The sequence below is a fragment of the Cricetulus griseus genome (assembly GCF_003668045.3).
Source record: "Cricetulus griseus strain 17A/GY chromosome 1 unlocalized genomic scaffold, alternate assembly CriGri-PICRH-1.0 chr1_0, whole genome shotgun sequence".
NCBI classification, from domain to species: domain Eukaryota; kingdom Metazoa; phylum Chordata; class Mammalia; order Rodentia; family Cricetidae; genus Cricetulus; species Cricetulus griseus.
Genome location: NW_023276806.1, coordinates 100,076,411 through 100,089,615, shown reverse-complemented (window position 1 = coordinate 100,089,615; position 13,205 = coordinate 100,076,411). Strand labels below are relative to the sequence as shown.

General features: G+C 43.0%; 2 protein-coding genes and 1 long non-coding RNA gene across 3 annotated transcripts in view; 1 reads left to right on the top strand and 2 right to left on the bottom strand.

Annotated features, from left to right (window-relative positions):
• Mgarp (mitochondria localized glutamic acid rich protein) overlaps positions 1-4,409 on the bottom strand; it is a 7,234-nt gene extending 2,825 nt beyond the window's left edge. Inside the window, exons 1-2 of the mRNA XM_027394938.2 lie at positions 4,252-4,409; positions 36-139 (exon numbers count right to left, since the gene is read on the bottom strand). Of these exons, the coding sequence (XP_027250739.1) occupies positions 36-139; positions 4,252-4,333 (186 nt within the window). The 5' untranslated portion in view covers positions 4,334-4,409. The remainder of the gene's footprint in view (positions 1-35; positions 140-4,251) is intronic.
• LOC100766590 overlaps positions 1-11,038 on the top strand; it is a 26,758-nt gene extending 15,720 nt beyond the window's left edge. The window contains exon 2 of the long non-coding RNA XR_004771744.1: positions 9,947-11,038. This is a non-coding gene — a long non-coding RNA (uncharacterized LOC100766590). The remainder of the gene's footprint in view (positions 1-9,946) is intronic.
• Ndufc1 (NADH:ubiquinone oxidoreductase subunit C1) lies at positions 9,836-13,205 on the bottom strand. Its single transcript, XM_027394939.2, has 4 exons — positions 13,049-13,205; positions 12,285-12,388; positions 11,526-11,605; positions 9,836-9,992 (listed from the first exon to the last, which is right to left on the bottom strand). The coding sequence occupies exons 1-3, from the start codon at positions 13,113-13,115 to the stop codon at positions 11,546-11,548; spliced, it is 231 nt and encodes a 76-aa protein (XP_027250740.1). The 5' UTR covers positions 13,116-13,205; the 3' UTR covers positions 9,836-9,992; positions 11,526-11,545.

Here is a 13,205-nt window from a genome sequence, read left to right as displayed (position 1 = left end):
CACATGAATTCTTTAATAGGTCTTTAAGCACTTACATAATATCCACCAGCACTGACTGTCACACCTACAACCAGGTAATAAATCATATTGGACCCAGATGTTCCAGGGAATTTGCTGGATGACACTCGACGAAGAGATGCTAGGAAAACAAATTTTAAATATGGTTACCTTCACCACATAAGTATGGGCGTCTTCAGTAATTACAGTTTTTGGCATTTTTTTCCTTAGTGAACTTGGAACCTATTAACACAGTGGATTTTCACTTTAGGGAACACAGCATTAGAGGTGGGGGTAGTAATTTCATCCAAACAGCCTCTAGTCTATTTGAGGAAAGATTTCGAAGCCTGCCATCTTGATATTAAACATCAGTATGGGAAGATGCAGATGAGGAGACATGATAGAGAAACTAAACAAGCTTAGTGGCCAAATGAAATGCAAAAGAAATACAGTCTCCCATATATATCCCAAACAGACATGAGTAGAAGTAATTATTTTCCTTTTTTCCTGTTCTTTCTTCAGCTGTCCACTTGAGAAAGAAGGAAATGATTGCTTTAAAAAGTTAATTAAGTACACTTATACCTAAAGATAAAGCTTGCACTTAATGATGGGTGGAACACATGCTTAGAATGCACTCGACCCTAAGGCTTGTCCAGAAAAGATCTCACTTCTTGGCTGAAGCCAGTCAAACTCTCTTGTCTCAGCCCCCTGAACACAGGGATCACAGCCACATGGCTGGTTTGCAGTGAGACTTTCTTTGGCTTAAAAACAAATCTGTGATCTGGATGTGCATGCCCTGAGCCCACCTGCTGAGGACAGTGTGGCGGGGGATGTCTAGAATCTGCCTCTACCCCATAATGAAAGTTCACTTTTTCTTAAGTTTAATTTAGCATGTGTGTAGAGGTCAGATGACAACTCCTGGGAGTTATTTTTCTCTTTCTGTGTGGATCCTGGAGATAAGATTCCAGGTCATCAGGTTTGATAATGAGCACCTGTACCTACTGAGCCAACTTACTGACCCAAATCTCATTGCTAAAAGAAACAACCCCCCCAAGCCCCACCACACATATGGTAGATCATGTGTCTAATATGCAGGAGGCCTGAGTTCCATCCCCAGAACCAAAAATAAATAAATAAATAAAATAAAACCAAACCAAACCAAAACAAAACACCTTACAACTTTCGAGCCACCATGTGGCTGCTGGGAATTGAACTCAGGATCTCTGAAAGAACAGCCAGTGCTCTTAACCTCTGAACCATCTCTCCAGCCCACCTCACAACTCTTGACACTTGTTTCTTATTTGATCCAGGATTTTTTTTTTTTTTTTAATACTAGGAGTCAAACCCAGGGGTTCTTGCTTGCTGGGTAAGCTATTTCGCATGTACTCCAGACAGATCTTATTAAGTAGGGAGAAATAAAATTATCAGTAATGGGATGTGGTGGCCCATGCCTTTAATCCCAGCATTTGGGAGGCAGAGTCAGGCAGATCTCTGAGTTCAAGGCCAGCCTAGCCTACAGAGGGACTTCCAGGTTAGTCAGAGCTACACAGAGAAAAACCTGTCTTGAAAAAACAAAGAAAACATCAGCAATACAAGTAGACTTAAAACTGTTTCATCTGAGTTATTTAAAATAGTGATAAGAGAACTTTCCAATAGGAATTAATTAAACATATTTTAGTAGACTTATACAATGTACAGACTAGGATTTGCTTATATGCGAAAAATTTTATTTTTTTTAGATTTATTATTTTATGTGCATGAGTGTTTTGCCTCCATGTATGTATATGCACCATGTGTATGCCTGATGTCCTCGAAGGTCAAGGTGGGCTTCATGTTCCCTGGTAACTAGAGTTACAGATTGTTTCAAGACATCTTGTGGATACTGGGAATTGAATCCAGATCCTCTGTAATAACAAGTCCTCTGGATTGCTGAGACAGCTCTTCAAACTACAAGAAAATTCTGTCATACATTATGTGAAAATCCATAGCAATATACCCTGTGGCAGATCTTAGATCTAAGAAGAAAAAGATCTTCAGTTGTTGCATGTGCTGACTCACACCTTAGTGTCAGTACTTGGGAAGGTGAGGCAGGGGGATTGTTTCATAGCAGTCTGGGTATCTAGACCTTGTTTCTATAAAGCAAAAACAACACAAATCTCTAAAACCAAGTAGATTAACCATAAACAATGATATTTACTGAATGGAAGAATTAGAAGTGATTTATATATTATATTTGGTCTTCCTGGTATTTTCCCAATGAACTAGTCTAAGCCTAAGCTATTCATTAAAAAGCTAAATTTTTGAAAAGCCAAAAAAGTTACATTTTGCAGCAAAAAGCATAATCAAACTTAATGATAGTTAAAACGTGTCTTTCAACAACAACAACAACAACAACAACAACAACAACACACTGAAACAAAGCTATTTTTTACCAAAGTAGGAAATACTAATAAAACATTAATCAATGCCCACAAAGGAAGACACGTTTAAGATTCCAGTCAATGCCAGATTGGTGGTGCACGCCTTTAATCCCAGCACTGGGAAGCAGAGGCAAGAGAATCTCTGAGTTTGAGGCCAGCCTGGTCTACAGAGTGAGTTCCAAGGCAACTAGGGCAACACAGAGAAACCTTGTCTCAAAAATAGGTAGATACAAAAATGAATGAACAAATAAAAGTAGTGATTATGGCTGTGGCTGTAGCTCAGCACTCAGTAGAAGCAAATTTGCCTAGTAAAGTGATGGGCCTTAGATTCAGTTCTTAGTACCATAAAAAATGAAAGCAATTAAGTGAAATTAGATCAGTACCCTTGCACCCAGAACTTCTAACGCAAGTTTAGAATGTTAACACTGCCATTAATTTGATGGAGAATGGGGGGATAGGGGATTAAAAAGGTGTGGTGCAGATGACAGGACTCTGTGGGTATAGGTGTCTGCAGCCAAGCCTGAAGACCTAGTTCAGTCCCTGAGACCCACTGACTCTTGCAAGCTGTCCTCTGAACACATGCAGGCTTTGGTGAGTGTGTGTGGTGTGTGTGTGTGTGTGTGTGTGTGTGTGTGTGTGTGTGTGTGTGTGTGTGTGTGTGGTCAGTTGACTCATCTTTCTCCTTCTCTGAATATCAGAACAGCCCCATCAACTTTAGCTTAAACTAAACAGCTTCTTCCTACCTCATCAGTGATGAAAATGGCTATCTTACGAGGTATACAGAGAGGGGAAGTCATCTTAATACGTGTGTGAAGACTTCTTTCAAGTAGCATTTAAAAGAACAGGTGGATAGATATCTCCCTCTCATCCTCCACCATCAACACAGGCCTAATCAAAGCTGGGGAGACAAGTGGACAAACCAAACCAGAACAAAACCAAAAAAAACAAAAATCAAACCAAAACAACAACAACAAGAAACCCTGTGGCTCATGAAATTTTTTCTATCTCTCGCTTAAATCCTCGCTCTGGATGCTGCCTCGGATGCCTCAGGGAGTTGGGTGAAGCACAGCAAGAATTAACTTTCTGTGCCTCAGTCAGTGATGGACAAGGGGTGGGGGTGGGGTGGGGGCTGAGGACTGGAACTGACTCTGAGAGGAACTGCAAACAGTTCCAGATCCACGGGTGCGACACTTATTAAGCACCTACTCTGTTCCAGGAGGCATTACTCGGTGCTTTCCTCTTTTGAAAATTTCCACGAGCCCTTCCTCATGAATTCCCTAATCCAAAGTTGATGAAGCTGTGAGCTTCTCAGCAACGCCAGAACAATGACCCGAGGCCACCCACTTCGGAGGGATGCTCAGGACTGGGAGATCCCAGTGTTCAGCACCACCTGTGTTCACTGCACCCAGACTGCGCCTGGAGCCCACTTGCTAGCGTGTGGACACCTGGTGTCCACAGGTTTCTTTACCTCCTCCGGGAGCCTAGAGATTCATTGAATAGTCAACGTGGGAATCTAGGAGTGAGTCAGACCCTCTTCAAAGTGATTTTTCACTTTACAACTATTAATTACAACTCACAGCCACTGTGGTGCTCTCTTAAAAAATGAAGAAACCTTACTTGACAGAGATAAGACTGGAACCCAGGAAGGCTAATTTGGATTCAGAGGCCAACCTGGAAAAGTTCCCTATTTCCAAAGTTTCCAAGGACTTCGGAGCGCTTGCCTGAGACCCTCCCTCACTGTTCTTCACCCTGGCTCAGGCGTCTGAGACTGGGTGCTGGCGGGTTCGGGGTGCTGGTTCCAGCCTGGACCCACAGAGATATGCAGGGCACTCACCGTCCTTCCCCAGTGGCGTAGGGCAGGGGGGCGCCCTCAGGGGCAGCGCCAGAGTCTTGGATACAGCCCTGCGGAGATACATCGCCCGACGTGCAGGGATGCAGCGGCGGAGCAAGCAACTCAATCTCAGGGGGTAGAGCCTCAGGAGTGCCCCGCCCTGGGGTGGAGCTCTAGATCCCGTGCCTCTCCGACCGGCGGCACGTGGGAGGGGGTTCTCGGTTAGTCGCCAGCACCTTGGTCTCCTAATCCTGCTTTAGTAGTGCTGCTTTCCCGCGCCTCCAGCAACCACCTCCCGGCAGCCGCTTAAGGGCTGTATCTCGGAAGAGGGAGAGGGAATTTAGAAGTAATTGTTACGTGCATGACCCGCTCTGTTCCATGGAGTAACTCTCCTTCAGAACACGCTGGGCATATTTAGGAAATCGCACCAGATTCAGTATTCAGACACGGTTTATCCTCCAGGTGGAAAGCCATTTCATCCCACCCTTTTCTAGGATAAGGTAGCGGGAAACTTTACAGGTGACAGGCTTATGCCTAAAGACAGCGTAAGGTTTCCCCCTGGCGACGGCTGAGTTCTAAACTAACTATGGTTTCCAAGACCTTAAATACAAGGTAAAGTGCTTACCTAGCGTGAGATCGATACCCAGCAGTGTGTAAAACCAAGCAAGCTGGCTCAATTGAGCAGATAATCCCAGCACTCGGGGGGAGGGGGGCAGGAGGATCGGAAGTTCAAGATCTTTGGCAACATAAATTTACGGACGCCGTGGGCTATATGAGACCCTGTCTCAAACGAACAAACAAATCACTAAGGGTATTAGTTGGGGGGAAAAAAATAAAACAAAACCTCTAATTAGGTAAAGGTTACTCTGCAGTAGCAAGAGCTTTTAAACACCAAGCCATCTCTCCAGTCAGAGTTTTGAATCTTAGTTTTTCGAGACAGGGTCTCTCTGTGTAGCTCTGGCTGTCCTGGAACTCGTTCTATAGACCAGGCTGGCCTCAAACTCAAGAGATCCACCTGCCTCTGCCTGGAATGAAAGGTGCAAGCCACAACCATCGGGTCAGAGTTGTAAATCTTGCAGGACCGAGTGAAGTAACTGACGACCTCTGAAGCACAGTGGACGTGAAATGTGCTCAGCCAGATGGGAGAGGCAGTGTGGGCCTCAAGCTCACGATTCCTCCACACCCTTTCAGTCTGGTGTATGACAATATTGGTTATATCTGCCTCACCTGGCCATCCCAAATGCCAGTAGGCTATATCTCAGGGCAAAGGGGGTTTGGTGGGTTCTTTTCCTATTTTAATGAGTTAGTTTCAAAAAACAGAACAAAAATTCAAAAACCCCATGCCCTTTGGTTATCAAAAGTGCTAAATTTCTAGCTGCTTCCTCAGAACCACAGCGCAGCATTTTAACGTTAGTTCTTGCTTTAGCTGACTGAAGGCTCAAACATTTCCCTGAGGCTCGGCTTCTTCACTGCCCTTGAGAGAAGCCTTGACATTTTTCTGGTCTGTTTAGGAAAACATCTAGGGTCAGAGATGATTGGCTTAGCTCAGATGACCTCCAGCAAATCTTTGCTTGCTGGAAAAGATACTAATTTTGAAAATATTGTAAGGGTTCAGTGCCAACAATAGTTATTATTTCATGGCTTATGTACAGGGTTGATTTTAAAGTATTTCAGCACCCTGTGTGAAGGTTCACACTTTTAATTCCAGCACTTGGGAGGTAGAGGTTAGACATTTTCCTGTGAGTTCAAGGCCGGCCTGGTCTAGATGCTACATACCGAGAGCCTCTGTCTCAAAAAGAAAAAAAAAATGTTTTTTTTTTTTTTGAAAAAATGACAGCCAGGAAGATGGGAAAGTAGCTGGCAATCCTGAACTCACATGGTGTAAGGAAAAGAACTGACTCTTGGAGGTTGTCTTCTCATCTCCACATGCCCAGCTATGGCATGCACCCAAACATATATCCTCACACCTAAATAAATGTACTTCAAAAAAATCATTTCTCAAACAATACAGAATGCTGGAAACGGGTTGGAGAGATGGCTTAGTGGATAACAGTGCTTGTTGCTCTTCCAGAGGACTAGAGGGTGGTTCCCAGAACCCCCTCTTTAACTCCTGAACACATACACACACAGAGAAACACATAAACATAAAAGAAAGCTAGAAACAATTGAAAAGATTTTTGGAAGGAGGGAAAGGATTTTGTTTTTTGAGACCAGGTATCTGAAACCACAGTATGGATGGAACCATGCCAGGTTTGCTAGTTTCTGTTCTCCAGTAACCTTTGGCTTGAAGATACCCATTATCATCACAGGTGGATCTGTGAGTGCAAGGGCAGCCTGTTTTATATAGGAGTCTCTGGCCAGCCGGAGCTACACAGTAAGATTCTGTGCCAAATTTTTTTTCTCAAAAAATCCTTTGATCTAAGTCCTTTTTTAAAAGATTTTTTTAAATTTATTATGCATACAACATTCTGCTTCCATGTTTATCTGCATACCAGAAAGGGCACCAGATCTCATAACAGATGGTTGTGAGCCACCATGTGGTTGCGGGGAACTGAACTCAGGACCTCTGGAAGAGCAGCCAGTGCTCTTAACCTCTGAGCCATCTCTCCAGCCCTTGATCTAAGTTCTTTTGGGAATTTAGGATTAGAATGATTCTTGCTTCATGTGTCAGCTCTTGATTTGAGGTGAAAACCCTGGACTATTTGCTTTTCCTTATCATGTGGGTGGGGGTGGGAGGCAGGGGGAACGCTGAGGAGTGATGTCCACACATAGTTAGCATAGCTAATACTAAGAGTCTTTTTTTTTTTCTTTCTGAGGCACGGGGTCTCACTGGCCTCAAGTTCACAATCCTCTTACATCAGTGTGCTGACAGTGGGCTTACAGCGTTTCCTGTTATGGTAGAAGTTCTACCCCCACAGCCCGGGTTATCAGGCAGGGCTCTCTCTAGAGTTAAAACGGATACAAAGTACCTGCAGCCTCAAAGCCTGACATGTGCAGATTCTATTTATTAAAAGTATGCTTGGCTGGAGAGATCGCTCAGTGGTTAAGAGCATTGGCTGTTCTTCTAGAAGTCCTGAGTTCAATTCCCAGCACCCACATGGTGGCTCACAACCACCTATAAAGGGATCTGATCCCCTCTTCTATCATGCAGATGTACAGGAAGAGAGAAAACTCTTATAAATAAATCTTTTTTTTTTTTTTTTTAAGTATGCTTTAAGTGGCTGGAGAGATGGCTCAGTGGTTAAGAGCATTGCTGCTCTTCCAGAAGACCCAGGTTCAATTTCCAGCACCCACATGGCAGATTAAACTGTAACTCCAGTTCCAGGGGATCAAACACCCTCAAAGACATACATAAAGGCAAAATACCAATGCACATATAAAATAAATAAATCTTTTTAAAAAATGCTCTTTCCAACTAAAACCTTCTGCTTCCAAAATTGCAGGCATCTTAATGTTTTCTGAGCTTTTAAGTGCTTTGCATGTGTGTGTGAAAAGTGCTATTAATTTGGAGTTAACTGACTTTTTGGCCTCAATTTTTATGTGATAGCACCAGTTTCCTATAGGTGCGCTAGCAAATGAAGCAACCTGAAACAGCATGCACTTATTAACTCGAAGCTTTATGGGTGTGTCTCACTGGCCTTATATCAATGGGAGCACTCACTTTTTTCTTGATATTCTTTAGCTCTTAACCTCCCTCTACCATCAAACCCAGAAATGGTGGAGATGGAGTTAAGGGGTGCTTGTATGGTAGGTGCACGGCCCTAGATTTGTCACTCATATACTATAGCAAACACCCCAGCAATAGCAGGTTAGACTTTATATAGCCATTTGTAAAGATCTGTGTGATGACTCCTGGATATCCCACGTAATTACATCTCAAGGTTGACCTACTGGCGACTCTAATTCCACCTGCCATTTTAACTCCTCTTGGTCACAGAGTCTAACATTTACACATGTTCTAGGGAGGACTTGACTTTGTTGGACTTCCTTCCTGACAGATTGCTCTTCTCTGTTACTGCATTTGCATGAACTTGATTTACAATCTGCCAAGTTTTTCCCTCCAACAGGAATCCAAACTGACACACACAAGCTAAGTTACTATTAACTTTGACTTTTCATGGCATCTGTGTATTTTCAAATACTATAATTTTGAATTTTTGTACATAAGTGACATCAAAAGACACTAGGCCATGCTTTTTCCAGCCCCTAAACACATGCAATGCCAACTATAATGGTCTTCACAGCAGAAATTATTTAAAGCCATTATCTCTTTCTCCTTTTATCATTTTTTAAAGATTTTATTTATTATGTACACAACATTCTGCTTCCACATACATCTGCACACCAGAAGAGGGCACCATAGCCCATTACAGATGGTTGTGAGCCACCATGTGGGTGCTGGGAATTGAACTCAGTACCTCTGGAAGAGGAGCCAGTCAGTGCTCTTAACCTCTGAGCCATCTCTCCAGCCCTCCTTTTATCATTTTTATGATACTTGTGATTAAACCCAGGGCTTCACGAATGCTAGCCAAGGGTTTTATTACTGTGCTATGTCTTCAGCTTTTTGAGACAGGACCTTGTTATGTAGTCCTGGCTAGTTTCAAGGTCACCATGTAGTGCCCCCCACCTTTACTCATTTTTAGTTTACTGCTAACTATGTGTGTTGTGCTCAGTGGACAATCTTGTCAACTCTTTTCTACCTTTTTGAGAAGTCTAGAGATCATACTCTGGTTGTCAGGCCGGCAAGTGCTTTTCTCACTGACAATTTTGCCAGCTTAGTCCCCTTCTTAAAAAACCTAGTTCGCTGTAACTTGACTGAAAGCCAATGGAAAACTTCATGTGGCCATAAAAGTGAGTAGAAAGTCACTATGGGGTTAGATGGCTTGCATGTTAGGAGCACTCGCTGTTCTTGTGGAGGACTGGGGTTTGGTTCCTAGCACCCACACGGAGACTCACAAACATCTGTAAATCCAGTTTCAGAGGATTTGATGCCTTCTTCTGACCTTCCAGGGCACCAAGAATGGATATTGTGTGCACACACATGTAGGCAAGCACTCCTCATTGACATTAAAACAAACACCGTTATGTCAACAAAAAACAATTCAAATTCAAGCAAATGGAGACAGAGGCAACTCTGATAACAGGGTTTATCTTTACTGTCTGATTTATCCCCTCTTCATCAACAAGATTTATATTTTAAGTAATAAAGTAGTCTTGTCTCTTTGGCATCTAAATGTTTTGATAAGAGATGAGGAGGGCTGGCCACAGTGGTGTTTTCAGGAGGCAGGTGGGTCTAGGTCAGTTCAAGACCAGTTTGGACTACACAGTGAGTTCTAGAACAGCTAGAGAACTTCAGTGAGACGTTGTCTCAAAAAGAAAGAAAAGCTGATGAGAGGGGTTCAGCAGTTAGAAGCACTTGGTGCTTTTGCAGAGGACCCAAGTTTGGTTCCCAATATCCTTGTCAACCACCCATAGCTCCAGCTTAGGCTTCTATGAGCACTGAATGTACATGGTACACATACATATATACAAACACTCACACAAACGCTGAACAGAGCCCATTAGCAGTGATTATGGAATTCATCTCTACATGTGGAGAACCTAAGTATTTTTATTTGTTTAATAATGAAAAATGCACATGTGAACTTGACTGATACATATTCACATATAACTTTCCCCTCATATCCAAACTTGACAGATTGGTGAATCCAGAAGAATGGCCACAATCATCATATGCAGCAGACCTACAAGGAAGAAGAGGAGGAAGAAGAAGGAGGAGGAGGAGGAAGAGGTGGAGGAGGAGGAGGAGGAAGAGAAAAAAAATCAATCCAAAGCAATGATCAGATAATGTTGAAACTGAATTTCTCTGAATAATTCACCTTAGAGCATCAGAAAAAAATCTAGAAAATATATCTATTAAATACAATCAGTACTTGAGATTACTATGTTTATTATCCAGCAGATTTAACCATGGAAACTGAGATATTTTGTGTGTGGTATGCATGCACCTGCATGTAAAGGCCTAAGGCTGATGCTCAGAGTCCTCACCAATGGCTTTCCACTTTATTAATCAAGGTAGGGCTTCTCAATTGATCCCTGAGCTGACCAGTGGCTAATCAGCCATCTTACTCTGGGGATCCTCTGTTCTCCTTCAGAGTTTTGAAATCACAAGTGGCCAGGGCTATGAGGATCTGAGCTCTGCCCCTCATGGTGTGGCAGCTGCTGTAATTACAGAGCTATCTCCTCAACCCAAAAGCTTAGGTTTTTTTTTGTTTTTTGGGTTTTTTTTTTTGATGGATTTTTCACTTTATAAAGGGTAAAGCATTTCTTTCAAATAATTTTCAGAAATAAAGCATAAACATTCCATATATTTGTGTAATATACATATTATACATGTTATGTTTATGACACATGCCCCTTCCCCATCTCTCTTTTAAATTAGAGCATGTAAAATATGTTATTTCATTAATATTAGGTTTCACCTGAATTCTTCAATTGGATGCTAGTTATAGTGAGAATCATAATGAAATAGTTAAGCAGAAAAAAACTCCAGAATTCATTGCCTTTATACTTGATTTGTTCTATGAACATTAAACTCCTAGAATGGCTGGGTAGGTATTCAGCGCAGTGTTGAGAACAAAACATTAATACAATACAGGAGAGTTCGGCTGTTACAGAATCCACACTTAAGTATAAGACATGGCAAATACACACAAATTATGCCAATTTATCCTAAGTGCTATGAATACAATGTGTAAAGTACTAGTAAAGAAGGTATGATTTAAGATGATTTTGGTTTTACTGTTGTTTTTCCTTCTTTGTTTGGGACCAGGTCTCACTGTGCAGACCAGGTTAGCCTCAGGCTAATTATCTCCTTGCTACAGTCTCTGCAGTATTAGAATTATAGGTATGTATGACCTCATCCAGTACTAAAGTTATTCTACAGGCCAGGAGTATTGGCATACTCCTTGAATCTCAGCAGTTAGGAGGCAGAGGTTGGGGCAGGTGGACCCTGGTCTACATAGAGAGCTGAATGATATAGGGTAAGACCCCCATCTCTCTCACTTTTTGGAGACAAGGTCTCTCACTTAGCCCTGGCTGTCCTAGAACTCACTATGTAGACCAGGCTGGCCTCACAGAGATCTGTCTACCTCTCTGCCTCCCTAGCGCTGGCACTAAAAAAGGCATATGTTATTATGCCCAGTGGTGAGACTCTGTCACAGCTACAAACAGATAAATTAACTTCTATAATCTATATACTCTATAAGCATACTTACTATATTAATATCTCCAAAGTTTATTCCAATCCATTTCTTCTTTTATACTCCAAAACATCTTCATCATGTTGTTTGATGAGCTACAAGTTAATAGTTAAAACCAGAATTGTAATCTTCCTGGCAGCTTAAAGAGGAGGAAACCAACTAAAGATCCTTGTTTCATAAGAGAAATAGGGTAGGTTAAAACAGTTACTATTTTACTAGAAATAAAAGCCTAAGACATTCAAGAATCATTAGTAGAGTACATTGTTAACCACAACCTGACATTACATTTGAGAATGATACAATGGAAAACATATGATGACAGAAGAATCATAAAACATGACACTTTTTGTGTACCTGTGTGTGCAATGTCTATATATAGGTATGCTTGCCTGTGCATGCTCACATATCCTTCTGTGCATGCTATATTCCAATCTTAGAAGTCTGACAGTGTGAATGATCAACCCAATCCCTCACTTCTCTGTGTGCTATTAGAAATCAAAGAACAGCTACTTTTTTGGAACCACCATAACTTCAACAACGATTGATACATGATGACAGTCAAGGGAATTAAAGACCTAATTTCAATCCTTAATGCTCTTGGCAACAATTAAACCTCCCAAAAAATTTTCAAAAATGAATATAAAGTTGGGGCTGTACAGTTAAGAGCATGTACTGCTCTCGGAGGACCCAAGTTTGGTTCCCAAGACCAACAACAGCCAGCTCACAAGTGTTTGTAATTCCAGCTCCAGAGAATCCGATGGGTAGGGTACTCACATAAACCCACAGGAAAATTGTAGTGCCCAAGGTCAGCCCAACTTCCAGCCAGTTAGGTTTGGCATTGGGCGGCTCCCGGACATAGAACTTTGACCGTGTTGGAGCTGAAAAAAGAGAGAATATGTATCTTACTGACTTGTAGCGAGGAAAACTTAACATTTACTAGTACTTAACATTTACTAGTGTACGTACTATTGCATTAAATTCTCTCATCTGAGATAGGGGTTATTGTAGCCCAGGCTGGTCTTGAATACCTGCCAGTCTCCTGGAATCCCAGTCCTGGGGAGGGATTCCAGGAGAGCCCCACCATCCCTGGCATTACATTGTCATTTATACTCTATCTGCCCACCCCCAATCTAAACAGTCAAGGAAACAGTCCAGAGAATTGAAGTAACTCGTCTGAGGTCACCAGCGGAGCCACAGGTCGGTCCTTGAGATTCCGGACGCCTTCAAAACCTCGTGAAGGTGTCGCCGGCCCTCACAGGCTCGGGAGTGGGAGGATGAGTCGCAGCCCCCGGAAGGACCTCCCTGTTGGTTGTCTCCTGGGCATATTTGAAGAGCCGGGGGCTCTTCAGAGGCCAGGAGGTAGTTTGGAGGAGGGCTGGCGGCCGATGTTGCGGAGTGGAAAACCCACACCGAGGCGGGTTGAAGGTCACTGCGGGACTGCCTGCGCCGCGACCCCATCCTACTACGGAGGTTCCAGGATGGTTCCTGCTGGGTGGGAGTAGGCCGAGGGCCGAGCCGGCCTGAAGAGACACACTCACCGCAGCTCGGAAGCCGGGCGGGGGCCAAGAGCCGCGAAAACGAGCGCAGAGCATTGGGTAGCGCCATCTTCCGCCCCTAGACTCCGCCCCTTCTCGGCGTGAGCGTCTTGTCGGGCGGGCACCGCCTTCTCCCTGCGCGCGCATCTCCGGAAGGTGG

Bases quoted from the DNA above. Each gene is read 5' to 3' on its own strand.
- Ndufc1 (XM_027394939.2), bottom strand. From the start codon at position 13,115: ATGGCGCTACCCAATGCTCTGCGCTCGTTTTCGCGGCTCTTGGCCCCC. The intron at 12,389-13,048 runs GTGAGTGTGTCT...CTCTTTTTTCAG, and splicing joins CGCCCGGCTTCCGAGCTGCG to CTCCAACACGGTCAAAGTTC. The intron at 11,606-12,284 runs GTGAGTACCCTA...ATTAACTTGTAG, and splicing joins CAATTTTCCTGTGGGTTTAT to CTCATCAAACAACATGATGA.